The sequence below is a fragment of the Leiobunum rupestre genome, chromosome 8 (genome assembly GCF_980474605.1).
Source record: "Leiobunum rupestre chromosome 8, qqLeiRupe1.1.hap1, whole genome shotgun sequence".
Taxonomy (NCBI): Eukaryota; Metazoa; Arthropoda; class Arachnida; order Opiliones; family Sclerosomatidae; genus Leiobunum; species Leiobunum rupestre.
The window spans coordinates 19,902,069-19,923,385 of NC_143391.1; the positions used below are offsets into that span (position 1 = coordinate 19,902,069).

Genomic DNA, 21,317 nt, shown 5'->3' on the forward strand with positions numbered 1-21,317 from the left:
CAAGTCGGTCTTAATGTAAAAAGGTATGTAGATTTAAAGTCGAATCGATGACTTAGGCCTAAGGTGGTGCCTTGGGTATTAGCCTAGCTAATTATTATTATTATTTATTATACCACCATATAGCTCTAAAATGGGCAAATGACTAACTTGTTGTCCCCCGACCTCCAAAAATCATAACGGGCTACCGAGGTCATTATATTTATTTTCGATTGAGATATCCCTGGCCCTTCTAAGTCTAATTCTTGTAGATGTATGTGGAATACGGCGCCATCGGCTACACTGCACGTGGGCCCAGTTGGGAATGTGTGTAAAACAAGATGTCACGGACATTTAAATCCACCGATGTATTAAATATATTTTAATTATTAAATTTAAATCAATTTTCAATCATCTTATACTTAATAAACCCAAGAGGAATTTTATCGAAATTGAATTTTCCGAGTTACCTGGTTTTGGAAATAAGGTACCGAAACACGAATGCTTTAATTGAAAATTAATTTGTTAGACAAACCGAATTTTCCGAGTTACCTGGTTTTGCAAATAAGGTAGCAAAACGCGAACGCGTTAATTTAAATTAATTTTTAGGCAAACCGAATTTTTTGAGTTACCTGGTTTTGGAAATAAGGTAGGCATGTTTTTTGGAGTTAGATGGCGCCTGTGTCAATTAGCACGAAATTCAAATATCACATCGTGGGTACGCGGGTTAAGAGTTCCGGCGAATTGGCCAGAAATTTCACTTAAAATTAAAATTTTTTAACGAAACACTAGTTCAGAAATGATCAGTAGTAACTAAAAATATAATTTTCAAATCTACGCGGCCCTAATTTAAAAAAGTACGTAGATTTTAAATCGAAAATCTCGAAAAATCACTTAAATGAAAAAATTATTAACTTTCTGGGCTCCGATTTCAAAAATTTAGAACGGGCTACAGAGGGCATGATGATGATATTTTAGAGTTATGTGAAATACGGCGGCACCGGCTACACAGAAATCCCTGTGCGCAAAAAGCAAATTTAAGTGCAATTGTGTAAAATTTTTAAGTGTAATTAAACATATGAAACACCCGACTTTGAAATAGACCAGAGCGAAAAGGTTGAACCACAACTATAGTCATCTTGACCTAATTATTCCAAATACGGTCTAGAAATTTCGTAGCATATATGACAAGATATGAAAAGAGAATAGATCCTTTAAAAAAACTTAAAAGGGCGTTATCTTCGTTAGTGCCTGAAAAGTTCTCTAAGAAAAGATATTGACCCTATATGTCGGCAAAGAGGGGGGGCGATGAGAATTTAGGGGTTATAATAATAGGCTAATTTGATCTCAACGCTCTACCATAGTTCGGCAGATATAATAGCCGCCGAGTTCTTGAATAATAGAGAGAAAGCGAGGGGCCGGCTGTCACTATCTGAACGTCAAATAAGAGCGAACCACGTGACAGAGGCGTGATATCTGGGTCAAATGTTGCGTCTTAACCTTCTCCCGCAGGTCCTAATTTATCTTTCGCCACTCTCGTCACCTCGTTCGTTATCCCGCGCCCGTTAAGAAGGATACTTTACCCTATCCCCGCTACGAGTCTCAATGCCGGGTAAGACGGAGCCTAGTGCGCGTCATCGTGACTTACTCAACCCTAGGACGAGATAGGGCCCCGCTGCCTCATTATAGCGTATATCGAGAAAGAGAAAAGGAATTCAAGAATTTGAAGATCGCCCGCGCTTCATTTAAAATAACAGAGACATCTAGCGCCAATAAAAAACACTTTCCCTGGAATTAATCGCGGAGAACGCGAGCGGGCGTTTTTTTAATGAATTTGCTCGGCCTTTGCGTACAAATTCCACGTCGTTGGAAAAATGGGGTCAGCCACAGCGCGTTTCCGAAAACAGGCGAAATACCTGCGAGACTGAAAGACCTACATTGGCCCGACCCTATAAGCCTCATTATCGACTTCTCCAAGCGACTCTCGCTCTTCCTGACATAGTCCGATATTTTCTATGTGAAGGAAATACGAGTCGGGTTAGTCCCCTTTCATTACTACCACGGTATTGTCGTATAAAAAAGGGTCCAAGGTGCGGGGCGCGTCTAAAAATAACGCCAAGAACCGAAGATTAGTCGATTCGAAGGCGTGCCTCGTAGCAAAAACTGCCGTTAAAATAGGCAGAAAATGCTTTTATTTTAAGACGTTAACTGGGGATTATTTTTGAAAGACACTTTAAAAGTTTGAAATTTAATATATAAGCAATTACGTTGATTAGCGATGGCGTATTGCCGAGGGGATAGTCAATTTAATAATCGGGTTTATAAGAGGCGCACCTAATCATGATAAATCAAAAATATATTCCGAGAAATAACTGATGAAAATCACTGGAAATCATTAGTCTATGAAATTCACGAATTGATTTGCTAGGCCTGCATTATTTTGTATAGGATATGTTAAATGAAGTTATTATAATACTCGGGTTGTGAGCAGATTTTGTAACGTTTAGTCACGCGTTTACCAAAGACATAAAACGTGTCAGAAAGGTTTGTTCACACTTGACATCCAGGTGTTTCGGTAATAACGAGTGTCAACAATTTTATGTAATTGACGCACCAGCCAAGAGTCAAGGCGTCATACAATAGATTTTGTTTTTCAAAAACCAAATTTCCCACTGACGTACGCTAAATGCTAGAAAACGTGAAAAGTACCTGTGGAAATCAAGCTGTAATAACTTTGGTGCTTACATAGTTATATCGCGTTTAAAAAACAACTTTATACAACAGTTGAAGTAGGCGTTTTCAGGATAATAAAAATAACGCTACCGATTTCCGATTACAACGAGTTCTTTGGGGGCCATATACAATATAAAACAATATCAAACGGAACTATCATATATATCGAATTTGAAAGTGTCGTTAAACGTAAACAAAACGTTTAAAAATAACAGTTTGACAGACGATACTTTTGATTGCGCAAGGAATGCAGAGAGATTCAGATATATTTTTCTGTACAAAAGTCAAACAAACTTTTAAAAAACAGCCGAATCGTGTACCGAAAGTTGAACCCGTTTCAATCTAGCCTGGATTGATTAAAAAATCAATTTAAATCATCTAATATTTAAATGTCAGGGTTGTTTTTTTGGTTTAAACCAGTTTTTTTATAACACTGGTTTATACTACTTTAAACTATTTTTTCGCTAGAGTAAATTCTTTCTAACTATACTGTTCTTTAACTAAAATTTAATTTGAGTAAAACAAATTTAAGTACCAAAATTATGTGCCCAGATTAAAAAAATCACTATTTTCTGCGACTATATACTTAAAGGGCTTGCACTTCTTTGACTCTTGAACATCTTTGTTAAAGACTTTAAACAAAAACACAAGTTTAGATGCTATAGAAGACGCTTTAGTTTCGTAGCGTTTTGTTAAGAAAATGTATTATTAATTGGGAAAAATTTATAGTAAATAGTAGCAAGGTTAAAAAACCAAAAGGATTAAAAAAAAATTTTTTAAACCATAAACCAGGCAACCCTGTTAAATTTATTTATGAAAATGTACTAACATACATGTCAATTCAGAGCAAGCTCAATTAAATTTTTAAATTGATAATTAAATTTAATGACTTAATTTAATAGAAATCAATAAAAATCCCATTTAACGCAGTTTTTAAAAAAAAATAAAAAAAGTCAACAGAATTAACGTTTCTATTTGAAAACGCTTACCGACAATTTAACACGCCAATGACGTCATCTATTAATGCAATTAACGTTTTAACCACATACAATATCCCGTATTTAAGTAATACGCTAATTTACTAATTGGTCTCCTTCCTTAGGCAATTACTCACATATCATAATCGTCCTTACAAAACGTATCTCTACCTCAGTTAATAATTGTCCCTTTTGTCATAAGTTTCCGCCCGATTCAAAGCTAATTTTTAATCAAGTATTAAAATGGAGATATTCGGAATCGTGGTGTAGTAAAAATAGAACGAAAACCCTATGCCCCTGGTGGTGCTCAACTTAACAGCGCGCCGGAGCAAAGCGGTTCGAACACTTCTACAGGCGCGTGACCTATTTTTAGCCTATACGATATTTATTCCTCTCGCGTGTTGCGGACGATTTCCCGTAAAAGTGACGTTTAAACGAGAAGATCTCCCGAACCCACACGACGTCTTAATAATACTCTGGAGTGGCAAGTGTAAACACAGAACCAAATACTTAATCGACGGTTAGGCCCGTTCGAAAAAGTCACACAGCGGCTACTTTCCAGCCATATTAAATAACCAAACGAAACTACTATATATAATATTTTGGAAAGTCGAATGTTATACGAAAAGTTATTTCATTACTCCCGAAGCCTTTCTCTTTTAAGCACCCGGCCGCGACCACCCACCGCCGATTTCCAACTTTAAGATAAGCCGAATAAACCCTTTTACGAGCTCTAATAAGTCGGTCGGGTACGTCAACTTCGGAAAAAAGAGGGGAGGGGAGGAACTGAGGTAAGAGCGGCTGATATGGTTAACGGACGGAGGGCGCTAGTCCCATTTTGGCGCTAGGGTGTTTCGCCAGGGACCCCACTGATAAATGGAAGTCAGTTTACGATCGAAGAATCCAAGGATGCTGTAGTAAAGAGTTAGAAAAGCTAACGACACAGTCGTAGTTGGCTGATCGGACCGCGCGGACTTTACCTCTCGGCGGCTTCGACGAGACTGTTAGGTTAAATCGACATTCGGAGGCTGCGGCCCACCCGTCGAAGAGACGCGGGAGGTGCCTCTGTAGGAGGCAGAGCGCACCGCGTGGACTCGCACTCTCACTCTCACTCGGCCTCCAGAGAGAAAGGATGGAGAGCCCTCCTCTCTCTCCTCTTAACCTGTATCTACGGAATCCGGAGCGACCTTGAGCCCAAAATGCCCGAAATATTGATCCTCGCGGCGACCTAGAAAACGCCGTTTCGCGGATGGACTGCCCTGAGGCCTCTACGCCCCCCCCCCTCTCTCTTTTCCCGCGATGGAGAAAAAAGAAACGCAAGAGCGAGACCGAAGCTGGCGATAGTAACCCCCTCCACTCCACTCCACTCCACTCTTCTTCCTTTCAAAAGGGGAATTCGCAACCAATGTTTGGTTTGTACCATAAAATTCCTACGAAATACGTTTCCAATAACGAGCCTTTTTACCCGGAATTGAACTCTTGAATTTTCCAATTTATCCGTTTTCGTTAATTTATTGTCTCAACTCTCCCCATGAAAAGGATTTTCGATATAAAATTAAGCCTTGGTAATTCAGTTTGATAAAAAAAAATACCTTTTATTTTATTTCTAAATACTTATGTAATATTAAGTGGTTTTATACCTTAAATTAAATAAATTCGGTTTGTTTTAATAGACGTTAAAGGGCTATTGCGCGCTCACGCGTATTATAGAGTACGAACTATATTCAAATAATTAGCCATTTCAGTTTACGTAGAGCCACCTAGCGGCCAACGCGAGAAGTTCATAAATTGCTGGATAAATCACAAAGTGTCTGATTAATAGACGAAAATTATGCAGTTTATGAGCTACGTGGTTCGTATTTAAATTGAAAAGCCTAAATAAGGTTATGAACGTCGATAAATTAATAGACGAAAATCATCTATGTGGTTCGTATTTAAATTGAAAAGCCTAAATAAACGACTACTACCCGACCATAATTAATTCCATCGTAGACAACCTTGAATTGACTATAGAATATTTTATTAGGATGCAGTGGCGTATTTAAGGGGGTTCGGTGTCCAACTCCCCAATTAAACGTACCTTTACCTGTACCAGCTTCTTCAGCCCCCATAACCTGGACTCCCCGATCAAGACTTTCCGTAACTATACAGAAATCGCTTAATTTATCGAAGTTTAATTTAAAAAAATTTAATGACTCTTCAAAACCGCAATTTTTGGTACAATTTTTTTAAGCGTCAGATAAACCTGACATTAATGAAGAAAAAAAAACTTAAAACTGGTTTATGAATCTATTAAAACCTCTAGATTATCGGCTATACTAATCCCGGCGTCCGAAAATCAAAATAATTAAAAGGAGCCTTAAAAGAAATATTAAACTTTATTCCGGAGCAAAATATTATCCCTTACCTCAGTTAATATTTCCAGTAGTATAAACAGAAACCAGAAGACTGCGAGGTATTTTAGCAGAACTTGATAAGGACGAGATAAGTTTTGCATTTACCCGCAGAAACGCCGTCTCTTTTTATATAGGAAGAGAAAAGCTAAAAACTAGCTTGTTTTATCTTTACAAACACACTTTGGTATTCGCTTAATCTTTTTAGGTCTAGGACGAAGTAAATCCTCTGGTAATTATATATTGGCAGTTTAATTTTTTGAAATATCGTAAAAATCTTCCAGGGTTGAACAAATATAAAACGCTCATTGACAGAGATAAAATGTGTCTTTAGATATACTGCCATCGGGAATTCGATAACCTGGAAGTTCTTTGAAAAAGGCAATAATAATCATACCCAAATGCCGAAGATTAAAGTCTAGGGTCACCTTAAAAAGATATGACTTAACTAACGTGAAATGTCAATAATCGAAGCAACAAAAGATAACGCGAGTTCCAGCTTGTTTGCATTTTTTATGGGCACAACATATGTATATTTATCGAATAAACTGTACAAAGCGGTGAAGTTATTTTTCACCGAATTTAGCAATTATATATGTCACGAGTGGTATCAATACTCTAGTGTAGTTTCAAAAAACGAGAACGAATGTACTGTCGATAAATAAATAGGCTTATCTATGGCAACGCTTACACCAAAACACAACATAGTGGGAAGCGGTAACCATCAATGGGTCGTTACCCTTTTATTCCCAGAAATATTTTTAGCTATTAAAGAGGCGGGATAAATTATGCTGGACGGTAGCGATAGTAGGAAGTTGTATGGCGTTCAATAAACCTTTCTCCGCAATGTAAACGGAGACTCGGAAAACGCAATCCTTGTTCAACTCGTACAAAATTCGCTGCGTGATCTAAAATTATTTCCCCAGAATATCAAACGATAAAATATTTCTGGGTAAATTCTGAGGCCTTAACAAGCGTCGGGAGTATCGTTCCAGCGCCCTAAAGACAATTTAACGGTTTTCGTTAGGGGCCTCGGCGCTTTGGTTGTTATGGCAACGCGTTTTTTTTCTATCACAAATCATTAGCCGAGGCTTAGGTCAAATGACAAATTTGAATACAAAAATTGTTACTTACTTAAGAAAGAAGATTTCCGTCTTTAAGGGTGATAATTCGGTGTAGTAACGTTTAGCAGAAAAATTATAATAAATTAAAAAGGTAAAGCGAGAAGAACGAAAAGTTCGTAAATTCACTCTCGCTACATGTCTGTCGCGGTACAAGCAGACGCCATTACAGAAACAACTGGCCCGAAGTTTGTTCACATCGCGGTAGAGAACGCGTCAGCTAAGCCTAACCATAAAACAGCAACGGCAGTTTCTGATATTTTAACGTATACAACTTAGCCAAATCAACAGTATCTTCAATTGCAGCTTCAAAACGCCGCATAGTATTTTAATCGAGGCGTATTTATATGTGTGTAACCCGATGTATTTATCGATTACGAATGTAGAGAAGTCGACGGGCTTCTACGGCTTTAGCCCGACTCCGAATGCCGGAGTGATTCTCGAAACCGAAACGAGAAACTAAAAGGGGGTGAACATTTTTAACGCGCGTAGCCGCCGCGAGGGGGCTCGAAGTCAGAGAGCGACTTCCGTAACAATAAATTTAAAAAAGAACACGTTGATTTCTTCATCAGTAAAAAACGTCGGGAACGTTTTCTAAAATCGGTTTCTCCGCATTCTCAAGGCTAGCCGTTTATTTTCAAACACAGCGGCACCCCGGGGGAACAGTTTCAAAAATCCGAGGTGTACACATCTTCTCTGAGATGTCGATAATGGACGAAAATTACAATTTTTCTAACAGTTTAAAATTAGTGTTGGAAAAATTATAAATCGAAGGGACAATTTAAAGGGGGAAAAGTGTTTCTTTCGCAAGAATTTAATAGCCCGAAATGGAACTTTTCAAGGAGAATTCTAAACGAATGAAATAAACCTTGGAAAAAAAACGCGTTTTTAAGATTGAGAAATTAATTTATTGGGGCACTAAATCTACCGTGTAACTGTAAACTAAACCGTAAAACATATGTTTCTTGTATAATAATTATTAAATTAGTTACAAATTGGTAAAACAACCATCGACAGTTAATTTATCATAAAGGGAACCCGAGAGTTACCTTGTGATTAAAATCTTGGTGGCAAAAATTCGCCTCTACGAATTCACAAAATCAATCTTCCGAAAGCTGTCAATGACAACGGAGGATAAAAGTCTGGGCCATTTCCTCTCAGGTTTCCAATGCTTTTGGAAATTCTGGACTTTGAAAGATAAACAGAATGTAGAGTAGCCGGGGCCCAATACGCTATTTCAAATGTTTTGGAAACCTACTTTTTTCTCAGCGTGGGGAGCATAATGTTAGAAGATCTAAATTTAAATGTCATTTGGTTTTCAGCCATAGCAACGAAGCTGTAGGGGAAAGCGCTCTTCTGACTGGCTGCCAAAAGCAATTCGTTCAACACAGTCTTTAAAGGATTGCTTAGCGCAGTCATAACGGAGAATCATTGCTACAGTTGAAATTAGGGAGATGCTACAAAATCTAGGGGCAAATCACTAGCATAATTATTCCGCTTTGAAACTATTAAATCGGATTTAATTTAACATTAAATTGTGATTGAAATGATTAAATTGTGAAGGAATGATTCAATTGTTAAATTGTGATGGAATGATTAAATTGTTAAATTGTGATGGAATGATTAAATTGTTAAATTGTGATGGAATGATTAAATTGTTAAATTGTGATGGAATGATTAAATTGTAATGGAATTATTAAATTGTGACGAAATTATTAAATTGTGATGAAATTATTAAATTGTGACATAATTATTAAATTGTGACATAATTATTAAATTGTGATGAAATGATTGAATTGTGATGAAATGATTGAATTGTGATGAAATGATTGAATTGTGATGAAATGATTGAATTGTGATGAAATGATTGAATTGTGATGAAATGATTGAATTGTGATGAAATGATTGAATTGTGATGAAATGATTGAATTGTGATGAAATGATTGAATTGTGATGACATGATTGAATTGTGATGAAATTATTAAATTGTGACGAAATTATTAAATTGTGACGAAATGATTAAATTGATGAAATGATTGGATTGTGATGAAATGATTAAATTGTGATGAAATGATTGAATTGTGATGAAATAATTGAATTGTGATGAAATGATTAAATTGTGACGAAATTATTAAATTGTGACGAAATTATTAAATTGATGAAATGATTGAATTGCGATGAAATGATTGAATTGTGATGAAATGATTGAATTGTGATGAAATGATTAAATTATGATGAAATGATTGAATTGTGATGAAATTATTGAATTGTGATGAAATTATTAAATTGTGACGAAATGATTAAATTGATGAAATGATTGAATTGTGATGAAATGATTGAATTGTGATGAAATGATTAAATTGTGACGAAATTATTAAATTGTGACGAAATGATTAAATTGATGAAATGATTGAATTGTGATGAAATGATTAAATTGTGACGAAATTATTAAATTGTGACGAAATGATTAAATTGATGAAATGATTGAATTGTGATGAAATGATTAAATTGTGAAGGAATGATTAAATTGTTAAATTGCGAAGGAATGATTAAATTGTTAAATTGTGATGGAATGATTAAATTGTAATGGAATTATTAAATTGTGACGAAATTATTAAATTGTGATTAAATTATTAAATTGTGACATAATTATTAAATTGTGACGAAATGATTAAATTTATGAAATGATTGAATTGTGATGAAATGATTAAATTGTGACGAAATTATTAATTTGTGACATAATTATTAAATCGTGACGAAATTATTAATTTGTGACATAATTATTAAATGATGATGAAATGATTAAATTCTGATGGAACGATTAAATTGTGACGAAATTATTAAATTGTGATGAAATGATTAAATTCTGATGAAATGATTAAATTGTGATGAAGTGATTAAATTGGAACGAAATGATTAAATTGTGACGAAATGATTACTTTTTATGAAATGATTAACATGTGATGATATGATTAAATTGTTATTAATATTATTTACTAACGATTAAGGTTGTAATAATTTAGTCAGTTAAAGTTAAGAGTAGCTATACTACTAGTTGTTTTTAATGTTTTCTTCTTATTTTTACCGTTTCTATTTAGCAACGGCGCGCGAAGCACGCTCGGTGTCACTTGTTAATTAGATAGCGTCACCGAGCAGGCGTCACCGAGCAGGCGTCACGTGCCCTATTAAATAAAAATCGGGAAAACCTCCTAGTGTTGTGTAGCGCAATCTTCAGCATACTCGGAGTAACAACTTTCCTCATTAAAAGCTTATACTACAATATGAGATAACAGCGACGTGGTATCTAGTAAAGATAGAAAATTTAATTTAATCTGATAACTAATCCTCATCGCTTTTGCGAACCTTAACTCGGAACTAGATTAAAGGAAAAATAATCTCCGTCAATTTTATAGATTATTTCCACAACAAACCACTAAGCAGCGCTGAAAATGTCGAAAGCCATAGGAAGGAGTGGCCAATATCGGAACTAAGGGTTCATAAAATATTTGGTTACACCAAATAATTCAAGCGAATAACAAATCGAATAGACCTTGCAACTGTTCGCTAATACTAGTTTTCTTGATCAAATAGTTGAATATTCTAAAATGGTGGTAAAAATATATTCTGAAGCAACAAAGTCAAACTAATACCATATGTAACATAATTACTCATAAGTATGCTACTGTACCTTTATTCCATTCAAAAATCTTCACTAACGGTTCACCACAAACCAGTAAAAAGGTGGACTGCGTTAAGTTTTAACCTTTTTTATTCATCCTAGTAATTTTGGGAGTCACACTATTGGCTACTAACATATGTATGTAAGCCAATGGAAAACCTCTAAATTGAGAAAGAATTTTTGGTGTCGGAATTTTAGTCAGCAAAATGTAGCTTTATTGAAATTTATAAACTCGCTCGGTTTGTGCGGATGAAGTTAAATAATGAGTAGTTTTGAAAAATAAAAGGTTAGGGAAAATGACCAATAAGTGATTGCTTTCTGAAAATGGAACAAGTCGTCGAAGTGGGATATTCCACCAGCGTTATTAAAACCCATATCAAGCCTAGAAGAGTTAGGCCTAGGCTCAAAAGAATCCAACCTTGTAGATGCGCCAGAAAAGCTCAACCTGAATTTCAACTGTTTTTTCCAATAAACCTGCTTCTTTTATTTGACAATGCAAATTTATTTTAGAACGTGAGTCTCCGAGAACTGCATTAATTTGCAAATTAATTACATTAACAGCACTTGACACTATATTGTAGTTCATTTTAGCTCCTAAGCCTTGGTTGTTCAAACAGGTTTGTTTACTAAAATAATAGCCGTCGGTTTATCAGACGTAGAGCTAATTGTGCGACGGCATAATCGGCATATGAGATTCGATGACGTCAAATATGACATCAAATATGACGTCAAATATCACGTAGGGTACAGATGACGCAATATCTGTGAAACAAACCGTTAGTGAAGAAATAGAGCTAGTAGTATACTTATGAGTAATTATGTTACATATGCTAATACCAAAAACGGCAAAATATTTTAGTACTCGAAATACTATTCGTCGCAACGAAAACCACGTGACTCATTGGCGGGCATTTTGAAAAATACTAATTTAAATATTTGAAAGAGTAGGCAATAACTAAAGCTTTTCCTTTTTTAAAGTTGATACCTTATCGTATATTTATGACAGAAAATGCTGTTTTCGTCAATGGTTTCAGAAAACACCAATTTAAATAATTATTTAAAGACTATTTAGTATTTGATCAGTTAACAGGCACTGTTATTTTCATTAAAAAATATTCGACCAAACTATACGACATATAAATATTTGATTTGGTATTTTCAGTAGCTACAAACAAATATTTGATGTCCCAATCGATTCCCCAAACAATAGCAGTTGCACACCTGTAATCGGAACCCTTTGGCTGGCGAAAAAAACACAAGAGGCTACATTCCCTTTACGTCAATTTTAAAATCTTTTGCTAAAGGGTTTTTCAATTATCTGAACTTTAACCTATTGAATATTGTAGGAATTTGCCGTAAACCATGACAAAAATGGCGAGTTCTTTCATAAATCTAGCTATAAGGCACATCAATCGACGAATCCTAGACCTTGTCCTCACTCGGATGTACTAACGCAATAAAAATAAACATTCATTAGTATAAAAATAATCTCCAGGAGCGCTTTTTCTTAAAAATAACATCGAAAAGGCGCCTCGAAATCTTCCCGACTAATTAAAAAAGGGCGACTAGGCCATTTCGTCAGTTCATACATTCAAGGTTAAACCATTAAAGAACATTTTTTTTGGAAAGGAAAAATGGCTTAAAACTGCTCAGTTATGAGTCAGAAAGAAGAAACTCAAATAAAGCTCTAAGTAGTCTTTGAACCGAGGCCAATTTCTTTTTTAAAAAACTGCGTAGTAAATATTGCATTATAAATTACAGTTCATTTAAATATTAACATGACAGACTTTCCGGAGAAATCCACGAGCTGAACTCGTGATTTTTTTACGATCTTTTCAAAACCTTGATCGTGACACGTTAGAATAATACAGCTTTACGACAGCCCGAACGGTCCATTGTTTTTCTTTTATTTATGGATGGAAACTAAATAGAAATGGCTGTCTCTTTTTGTTTCCCAATATTAGCGGGCGTTAATGACTCAAGACGTACGAGGCTTCGAATAAAATATTCCTCTTTTAGAAATAAGATCTTTATCGTCGATGGCATCACAAATATATTTATTTCTATTTAAGTATAAAAACTATATATGTTGAAACGATTTTCATCGTTGCTCCTAATCCCCCTCTCACTCTATCAGTAAGCTCTTTCCACTAACAATCAGTGGCGTAGCTAGAGGGGGCACAGGGGGCCCATGCCCCCCCGAAACGTATGGTCGTACGTACAAATATTTTTATATTTTTACTTCTTTTTTCAATGGTTCCCCCCCCCCCCCCCGAAACGAAATCCTGGCTACGCCACTGCTAACAATTGTAAGTAATCAAATGAGTGCGGTTACCTAAGCGATTGAAGCACACGCCAGTGATGTTTTACCTATCCACCCTCATGGGAAAACTAGCCCATGGTGTTCGCGGATAGTTTCAACATAGTCATTATCCCTACGCATTGTGACCCGACCACCGGTTTAAAAGGTGTTATAAGTCTCTTTAGATGACTAGTAGAGATGAGTCAGGCCGGCTAGTTTTAAAGCCCGACCCGACCCGATTTAAAAATACAAAATTGAAACCTGATCCGACCCGGCCCACCAAAATTATTTAATTTGAAAACCCGACCTGACCCGGCCCGCATAATTTATTCATTTCGGAAACCCGACCCGGCCCGGCCCAAGAAAAATTTTAAAATTTTAAACCCGACCCGAACAGGCCCGATAAAATTGAAACCCGGATAGACCCGAAAAATTTGCACTTTTTATGTTTATAATATAGCTTGTACTAAATGCTAGAGCGGACTCACACGATTCAAATTTGTTCAGTAGATGGCGCTTGGAGCTCTTTGAGAAACGGTGAAAAATTAGCGAACGTGCCAAGAGTATGATGAACACGTGATAATGATTCGCTTTCTGTATATAGAGATTTGCTGTTGCCAATAAAATAGCAACTTGAAGGCCCAATCACTAATACATAAAAAGCCCGACCCGACGTTGTCAGTTTTATGTAAAAAGCCCGACCTGGGCCAGCCCGGAAAAAAAATTATAAAATTAAACCCGACCCGGCCCGACCCGCGGGCTCGAGTTGGGTCTTGTAAGCCCGCCTTTATCGGACCCAAGACTAATCTGTATACGTATAATGACTTGGGCCTAAGGTGGTGCCTTCGGTATTAGCCTAGCTGATTATTATTATTATGATAAGTATAAATATGTACATTCTTGATGGTATTTTCAGTGCATCACTTTTTAGCTTTTGTATGGGACCCATGAGAAAAAGCATGGGTGAAGTCGCGTCACGTGATATGACTTTATTGAGTCCTACCAAATTATTTCCGGTAATAATTATATTTCTCCGCAACCAACACCATTTTCTTGGAAGTTTGGGTAATCGCAGAATTTAAATATTCATGATACTCTTTCCTACGTTTAGCGACTTGCGTATTTCGTTTCATCTTACCGTGACACCAAAAACATACTTAGATCCCAGAGAACCTTCAACCAAGGAAAAGCTGGGGTCGTGCTCTTACATGTTTCAGAATGATAACCTATTTGCAGAGACATATGGAGGTTGTAAAACTAGGATATTTTTGTTATTGAATTACCTAATTCCCTAGGTAAACATTTCTAAAGTATTATATAATAAATAATAATAATAATCAGCTAGGCTAATACTTTATTATGTGTATAATAGACCATTCTAAGCCGGCCAAACCCTTGACAAAGACTTTAAAGCTATTGCTGTAGGATTGGCACTTTCATTATTCTTTGATTTCAAAAATTTTACTTATGTTGAAAACTTTAGTTTAACTATAAACATATTACGCTAAACCCGACTTAACGGAGAGATCCCGGTATAAGACCTGTGCCATTCAATAACAAAAATAGCCTCCAATGGCACTGCGGGTGCCTTATAGGCAACTTTGTAGTAGAAAATGTTGCCATTCAACGTTCTTCGGCACCTATATATATTCCTGGCGAATCTTATGTTTCGAAAATGTTTTTATCAAAGACAAGCATCCCTGGGGCATAGCTATTAATGATCCCGTATACAAATTTTATTTTTGGTTAAATGAGTAGAAGAGAGGGAATTTTCTTTCGATTGGAATGTAAGCGGATCTTAGACAGAATTTAATGGATATTTGCCTTTTTTTTGGGATTTACCCAAAAATGGTTAGATTTTAGTAAATTCCAAGCATATTTTGGTACAACTAAAACTAGAAACGTGGCGTTTACCTTTTTCTAGTGTAGGTGGTATTAAAGTAAAAGTTACACAAGATGGCGGCCATGGCTCTAGGATAGGGCGTAAGGGGGGAAAGGAGATGACACCAAAGCTAATATAAGCCTCGTACCTTAGATTGAAATTCTGAGAGCTTTCCGATTGACTGTTTTGTAACGAAGCGTTTACCCACTTCCGGCACTTGACCTCCGAAAAATAGGCCTCCATCCAACTTTGAAGAAGCGCTGTTGCGCGAAGAGCTTGTCATCAAATAGTCCAAGAGCCCATGACAAAATAAGCATGTGATAAGGTACACGGTGGGTCCATATATTTTTAAATTAGGTTAGTGATTTTTAACAAAGAACTGTTTGTCTTACGGGTCAAAGTGGGGGCTTTCCGGAAATACGAACCACGTGACGTCACTTCCGGTGACCTTGAAAATTGATATGACCTGATATTGGTATCATTCGATTCAAATCTGAACCAAACGGCGTATGAGACTAAAAAAGTAATTATGTCTTATACATGTAAATTTGGGAGGGGCTTAAAATTAGTTTTTTAATCTTATACGCCTCTTGGTTCTTCTTTGATCGTTAAATTAGGGGTATTTGGTAAGAGAACGTTGTGACCAATCGAATGATAACAATATCAGGTCATATCAATTTTCAATGTCACCGGAAGTGACGTCACGTGGCTCGTATTTCCGGAAAGCCCACCCTTTGACCCGTAAGACAAACAGTTCTTTGTTACAAATTACTAACCTAATTAAAAATACCTTGACCCATCGTGTACCTTATCACATGCTTATTTTGTCATGGGCTCTTGGACTAAAAGTTGGCCGTGGTCTTATCTATAGTTGGTTACCATGGTAACTGCGGAGCTAATTTTTTCGGAGTTCCGGTAGGTAGTGGGTAAGCGCTACTGACAACGCGCGAGACTGTTATTTCGAATCTTGGGTACGAGGTTTATATTATCTTTGATGACACTAGACTTTCCTCATAACGGTGATGACGTCCCCGAGAATTTTGTTTCCTCTCCCAGTAAAAATTTGGGAAGGGCACTGCCCCCCTGTTCCTGCACCTATGAGTTTTCTAATTTGCATACCATTTGTAAACTTTATTTCATCTATTTTAACTTAACTAGGAATTAGTAATAAAAAGACACAATTAACAGAACCTCTTGATTTATTGATAGCCGCTTTGGAAAGTGCTCATCGGATAGTAAACCAAAATTTATTTTGCATGCATATTTCAATATGAAAAGATAACCATTATCTGAATATTTTTTAACACTGTCAATATAGACCGTGTAAGCAAACAAACGAAATCCAGGAGAGTGGCGTCATCTATATTAGCGGCGACTCATTTCCTAGAACAACCAACGAATTTTCCTAGAAGTCAATTTGTCCTAGTAAGGTTTAAAATGAGTGAAGATTAAGGAACACCGAGTGGCCAGTAAAATGAATGGCTCTTTTCTCAGAACTTTGTTTTTTAAAGTGGGTTAACCCTATCTTCTACATCCCTATATAAATAATCACCTTTCCAAAATCATCTCTTTGTTAAAAGAGGGAATTCACCTCCGTACGTAAAAAAAATAGTATGATCCAATAATTGAACGTGATTAAACGCTAAAAGTAGGTCCTTTCAATAAAGATTCGTTCCGTTCAAATGACCGATCGTAACATTTGCGCGAAGGTAATTTCCCAGAACTATCTCGAATAAGCATCAAATAACATATCCGTGTGCCAAATATAATAATAATATAATGCCCAGAACTCTTAACTCGATAGCGTCTACCTATGACCTTGTAAAACAATAAACACCCAGACATCAAGAAGTCGTCAAAACCCGAGACTACGCGCGAAAACTAGTTGCCGAATTTCAATCGCGTATAATTCTTCGAAATCTCATACAATTTGGCGTCTTTAGTAGCGAAGAGCTGATCGAAATGGATTTTTTTTCCGCGTAAGTAGGACGACTCGAATAAGAAGAAAACCCCCTAGAGACACGGCGCAGCGTCAATCGAGCTCATTATATAACGTGTCTCTTCGGTATTGGCGCGCAATTCGCACTGGGTCACAATCAGCCTCGAATTTCCCTTAAAGGGTTAAAGAGAATCGCGGCGAGGCGATGTATCTCGGCTGGGGCGAAAACAAGGAGCCAATTGATGGGTATTCGCCGCTCTGTTTCCTTATACGGATCCGGACTCGAAATTAAGAGGTAAAAAAACCACCAGGGGGTAAATTTAGTATACTCATTACCAGGGAAATATTCTTCGACGCTTATCATGTACGCCAGATGGGCCCGAGGTAGAAAGATACAGGCGCGGTTCGCATATATAAAAATCCTCAATGTTCAGATAAGAAATAAATATTGATTATTTATCTATTTCTATAAATCGCAACCTGAATTTACAACCATACTTTATCGTGATCATTCGCGTAATACCGGTAGTATCGTCGACTGACTCTTTCTTCCGCACTGTAGTAGGTTGTTCGTTAGAAAGCTCGCTAATTGAAAGCTAGAGGGAAGGTGAAGTCTTCGTTACGAAATAAATGACTATCTTCGAAACTATTCGACGATTAGTGGATGTGTGCGAACGTATATTCACGGTGGAAGAGCGAAGCTGAAGGGCACACGACGATAAGCTAAACAAGGACGTACACGCTTGTAGATTAACTTAAAGGCATGGATTTGAGGGTGGGTTCTTCGGTTGCGGTAAGACGCCCAGAATGAGCGAGTGATACCGTTGGAAGGGAGGGGAAAGATGGAAAACCGGTGCTCTTAAACTATTCGTAGGTGAGAATATTTTGGAAGAAAAGGGGGTAAAACAAGAAAAAAAACACGAGGGATTAGAGAACATCGAAGAAATCAGAACGCAAATTGGAGGGATGTCACTGGCACGAACGGGGTAAAAATAGACGGTGTCCCGAATTAACAAACTTGACATTAGGAGGAAAGAATCTCAATTTCCATTACCAAGTCAATAGCGGCGGCCTCTCTCTCGCGTTAGTCTCCGGCTCCGTTTTCAGATGAAAGCGTAGTTTGCCACTTTCAGAGAACATGGATTAACTCCGCGAAAAATTCAGTATTGGAACTGCTAATCGAATATTAGGTGCGCGTTTGAAAGGATATACTACACTCGGGAGCACTAGGATACCAAAATAAAGGATATAGGAAACCATGATTAACCCGTATACCTACGGAACCTTGGCTCTTCTGATGACGGTTGGCAATTACTACCGTATGCACGACCAATTCACTCATAACAGGGATACAATGATCAAAGAAATTGAAGAAACCAAATTAAGTGAGTACAATATTCGTTGCTTTTGATAAATCTCAAAATTACCTATATACAGACAACTGCCGAGTTTACTAAATTTTATGGTACACGAGACATCTACAAATTGCCTACGTATAGCGAAGTCTTTTGAAATTCTGTTCTGCCGCGACTTTCAGTACGCGTTACTCACCCACGATTCCAATCTTCGCGTTACGTTAAATGGGCGAACCGTTATCACGTCGTGGGATGGAAACCTACGAAGTAGCTACCGACTAATTAATTCATTGATATTTTCTCAGAGGAGCAAAAGGCCAAAGAGGAAGCGGAGTACGTGAAGAAACACATGCGGGTCGTTTGTAACTATTACCTGGAAAACGACCTTCACGTTCACGGCTATAGGATCAAGCCAGAGAATGTTAGCGGGGTTCGCTGCACGCACCTCTTGGCGGGATACGCCATGATCGACCCTTATACCCTGACCCTGACTGTTAAGGATTTGGATGACTGGAAGAATCTGGAAAAACTATTAAATCTGAAAAAGACTCATTCCGACATGAAAGTCCTTCTGGCCATCGGATCGGGACCAGGAGGCCCCATGAGCCAAATGCTCGCTTCGTGGTTCTTAAGATACAGGTTGGAAATATACATTCAAGACGGATTTTAAGGAGGCTTTAAATAATTTAATTTAATTAGGTTTATCTACTCCGTATTGGACTTATTCGAAGACTACCCTTTCGACGGACTGGATTTTGATTGGGAGTTCCCGGGTTTCCTAAAGGGCAAAGAGACTGATAGGATGTGGTTCCCGACGTTCCTCAAAGAAATGAACGACACCTTTCACGAGAAAGGCAAGAAAATAATATTATCGGCTACCGTCGCTGCCATACCCCCCTTGCTAACGAAATCTTACGATATTGAAAAGATGGCCAAGTAATATCCAAAAATTGCAGGTTTTGAATATCATTTTACGAGCCTTACGTTTTCTACAGGCACCTGGACTTTGTGAACTTAATGTCCTACGACTACTACTTCTATCAAAAGGATTCGGGTTTCACGGAGCACCACAGTCCCTTGTTCGCGAAACCGGACGCCACGCCGAGCGATATAAGTCGGAACGTAGCCTGGTCGGTGGAGAATTGGGCCCTTCAAGGAATGCCCAGGGCTAAAATTAACGTGGGAGTCACGACGTACGCCAGGACGTATACGCTCAAATATCCAAAGCATTTCCACGCCAGATCGCCAGCGAAGGGCCCGGGCCTGGGACAAGGTCTTATAACGTATGCCGAGGTAAATTAGCCCCTTTCAGAAAGCTAGAGCCCCGTAATCCATAAAATTCTTATAATGACGACAATTAACATTCTTTCGCAGGTTTGCGAGTTTCAGAAATCTGGTGGAAAATCCTTATTGGATAGCCATGGTCAAGTTCCTTTCGCCTACAAAACTTTCAACTGGATATCTTACGAGGATCCCTACAGCGTTACCGTCAAAGTAAGTAAATGACCATAATACAGAAAATCATGATTGAATGTTTTTTAATTCACCACGGCCCTCGAGATATATAGTGTTGACCGATATAGTAATTTCACAGTTTTGGTTTTGAGGTTTAACCGATACCGATATAAATTTTTGTTACGGACCAATCAAGATATACGATACTGATTTCGATCGAAAATGCCATAATTCAAAGTTATTAGCTATCACTGAAGAGCCATCTATATTTCATATTGCCTTCAATAATCGTTAAAATCATAATATTTTTCCAAATTAATCATTAATTTTGACGCGAACCGATTAATCGGTAAAATCGTGATATTAGTAAGCGATACGGAGCTGTACCAAGCACTATATTCCGACCAACCAAACACGAGTAATTAACTACTATTGAATTTTATTAATTTTTTAGTCAAATAATTTCTGACTGCATTTTGTACTAACAAGGAGACTACCCGAGGTGTAACACACCGATTTGGTTCAAACTCGGGGGTTTGGTAGACCTTCATGTAACTTGAAAAACCCTAAAGGGAAATGTCTCCATAGTCAAACGTTTTGCCATGGCAACCAAAAATGTTTTTGACAACACAAAATGTAAATTTTCCCATTGAATATAACATGGGAATCTGACCAATTTTAAGGGTACCCCGTGTCAAAAAATGTAAATTTTTTAAAATGCTAAAAATAGAAAATATAAATTAAAAAATAATACATAAGTTCGAAATTGATTAAAATTTTTACAGAGGGTAACCCCCTTAAAATTGGTCAGATTCCCATGTTATATTCAATGGGAAAATTTCCTATTTGTTTTGTCAAAAACATTTTTGGTTGCCATGCCAAAACGGTTGCTTATGGAGACATTTCCCTTTAGGGTGTTTCAAGTAACATGAAGGTCTACCAAACCCCCGAGTTTGAACAAAATCGGTGTGTTACACCTCGGGTCGTCTCCTTGTAAGTACACAAAAGTGATGATGCGTCCAGGATTTATGAAGAAATAATAAATTTATCAACTTAATATCTTTATGAAAACGGCTTATACGGCGAATTTTTCACTACCCTTTCATCGTTGTTCATAGTATAGTACCCACCATTAGAACATAATCTAAAATATGAAACCACCCTTCTAGCCTCTGAAGAGTCTCGGGGGCCGCATTAGCAGTTTTCCAGGCCATAGGCCAAGCCCCTAACCGGGCCCCGATGTAGCTTTCCATTTTTTTTTTAAAACATCTGTAAGGAATCGTGACTTAGTGACTTAAGAATCAGGGCCCTTCGAAAGTACGGGCCCTAGGAAATTTCCTAATCTTGTAACGTGGCCCTGATAAGCCTGCTATAAAGTAACGTAGTGCTCTTGTTTTAATGTTATCTAATTAAAATAATATAGAAGAATAGCAACTCGACCCATTTATCGTCTTTAATTCCGGTAACATTTTGACAAGGGAGTAGGAACTTAACATAGCTAGCGC

At 37.2% G+C, this 21,317-nt stretch overlaps 1 protein-coding gene across 2 annotated transcripts in view; it reads left to right on the forward strand.

Moving 5' to 3' along the window:
* LOC149932675 (acidic mammalian chitinase-like) overlaps nt 1-21,317 on the forward strand; it is a 44,727-nt gene that overhangs the window by 22,817 nt on the left and 593 nt on the right. The window contains exons 1-5 of one of the 2 annotated variants that reach the window (XM_090155946.1): nt 16,840-18,387; nt 18,663-18,996; nt 19,057-19,293; nt 19,353-19,650; nt 19,732-19,851. In XM_090155946.1, the coding sequence (XP_090012072.1) occupies nt 18,261-18,387; nt 18,663-18,996; nt 19,057-19,293; nt 19,353-19,650; nt 19,732-19,851 (1,116 nt within the window). In that variant the 5' untranslated portion in view covers nt 16,840-18,260. Of the gene's footprint in view, nt 1-16,839; nt 18,388-18,662; nt 18,997-19,056; nt 19,294-19,352; nt 19,651-19,731; nt 19,852-21,317 lie in introns of those variants that run through there. The other variant, XM_090155947.1, reaches the window with a different exon arrangement.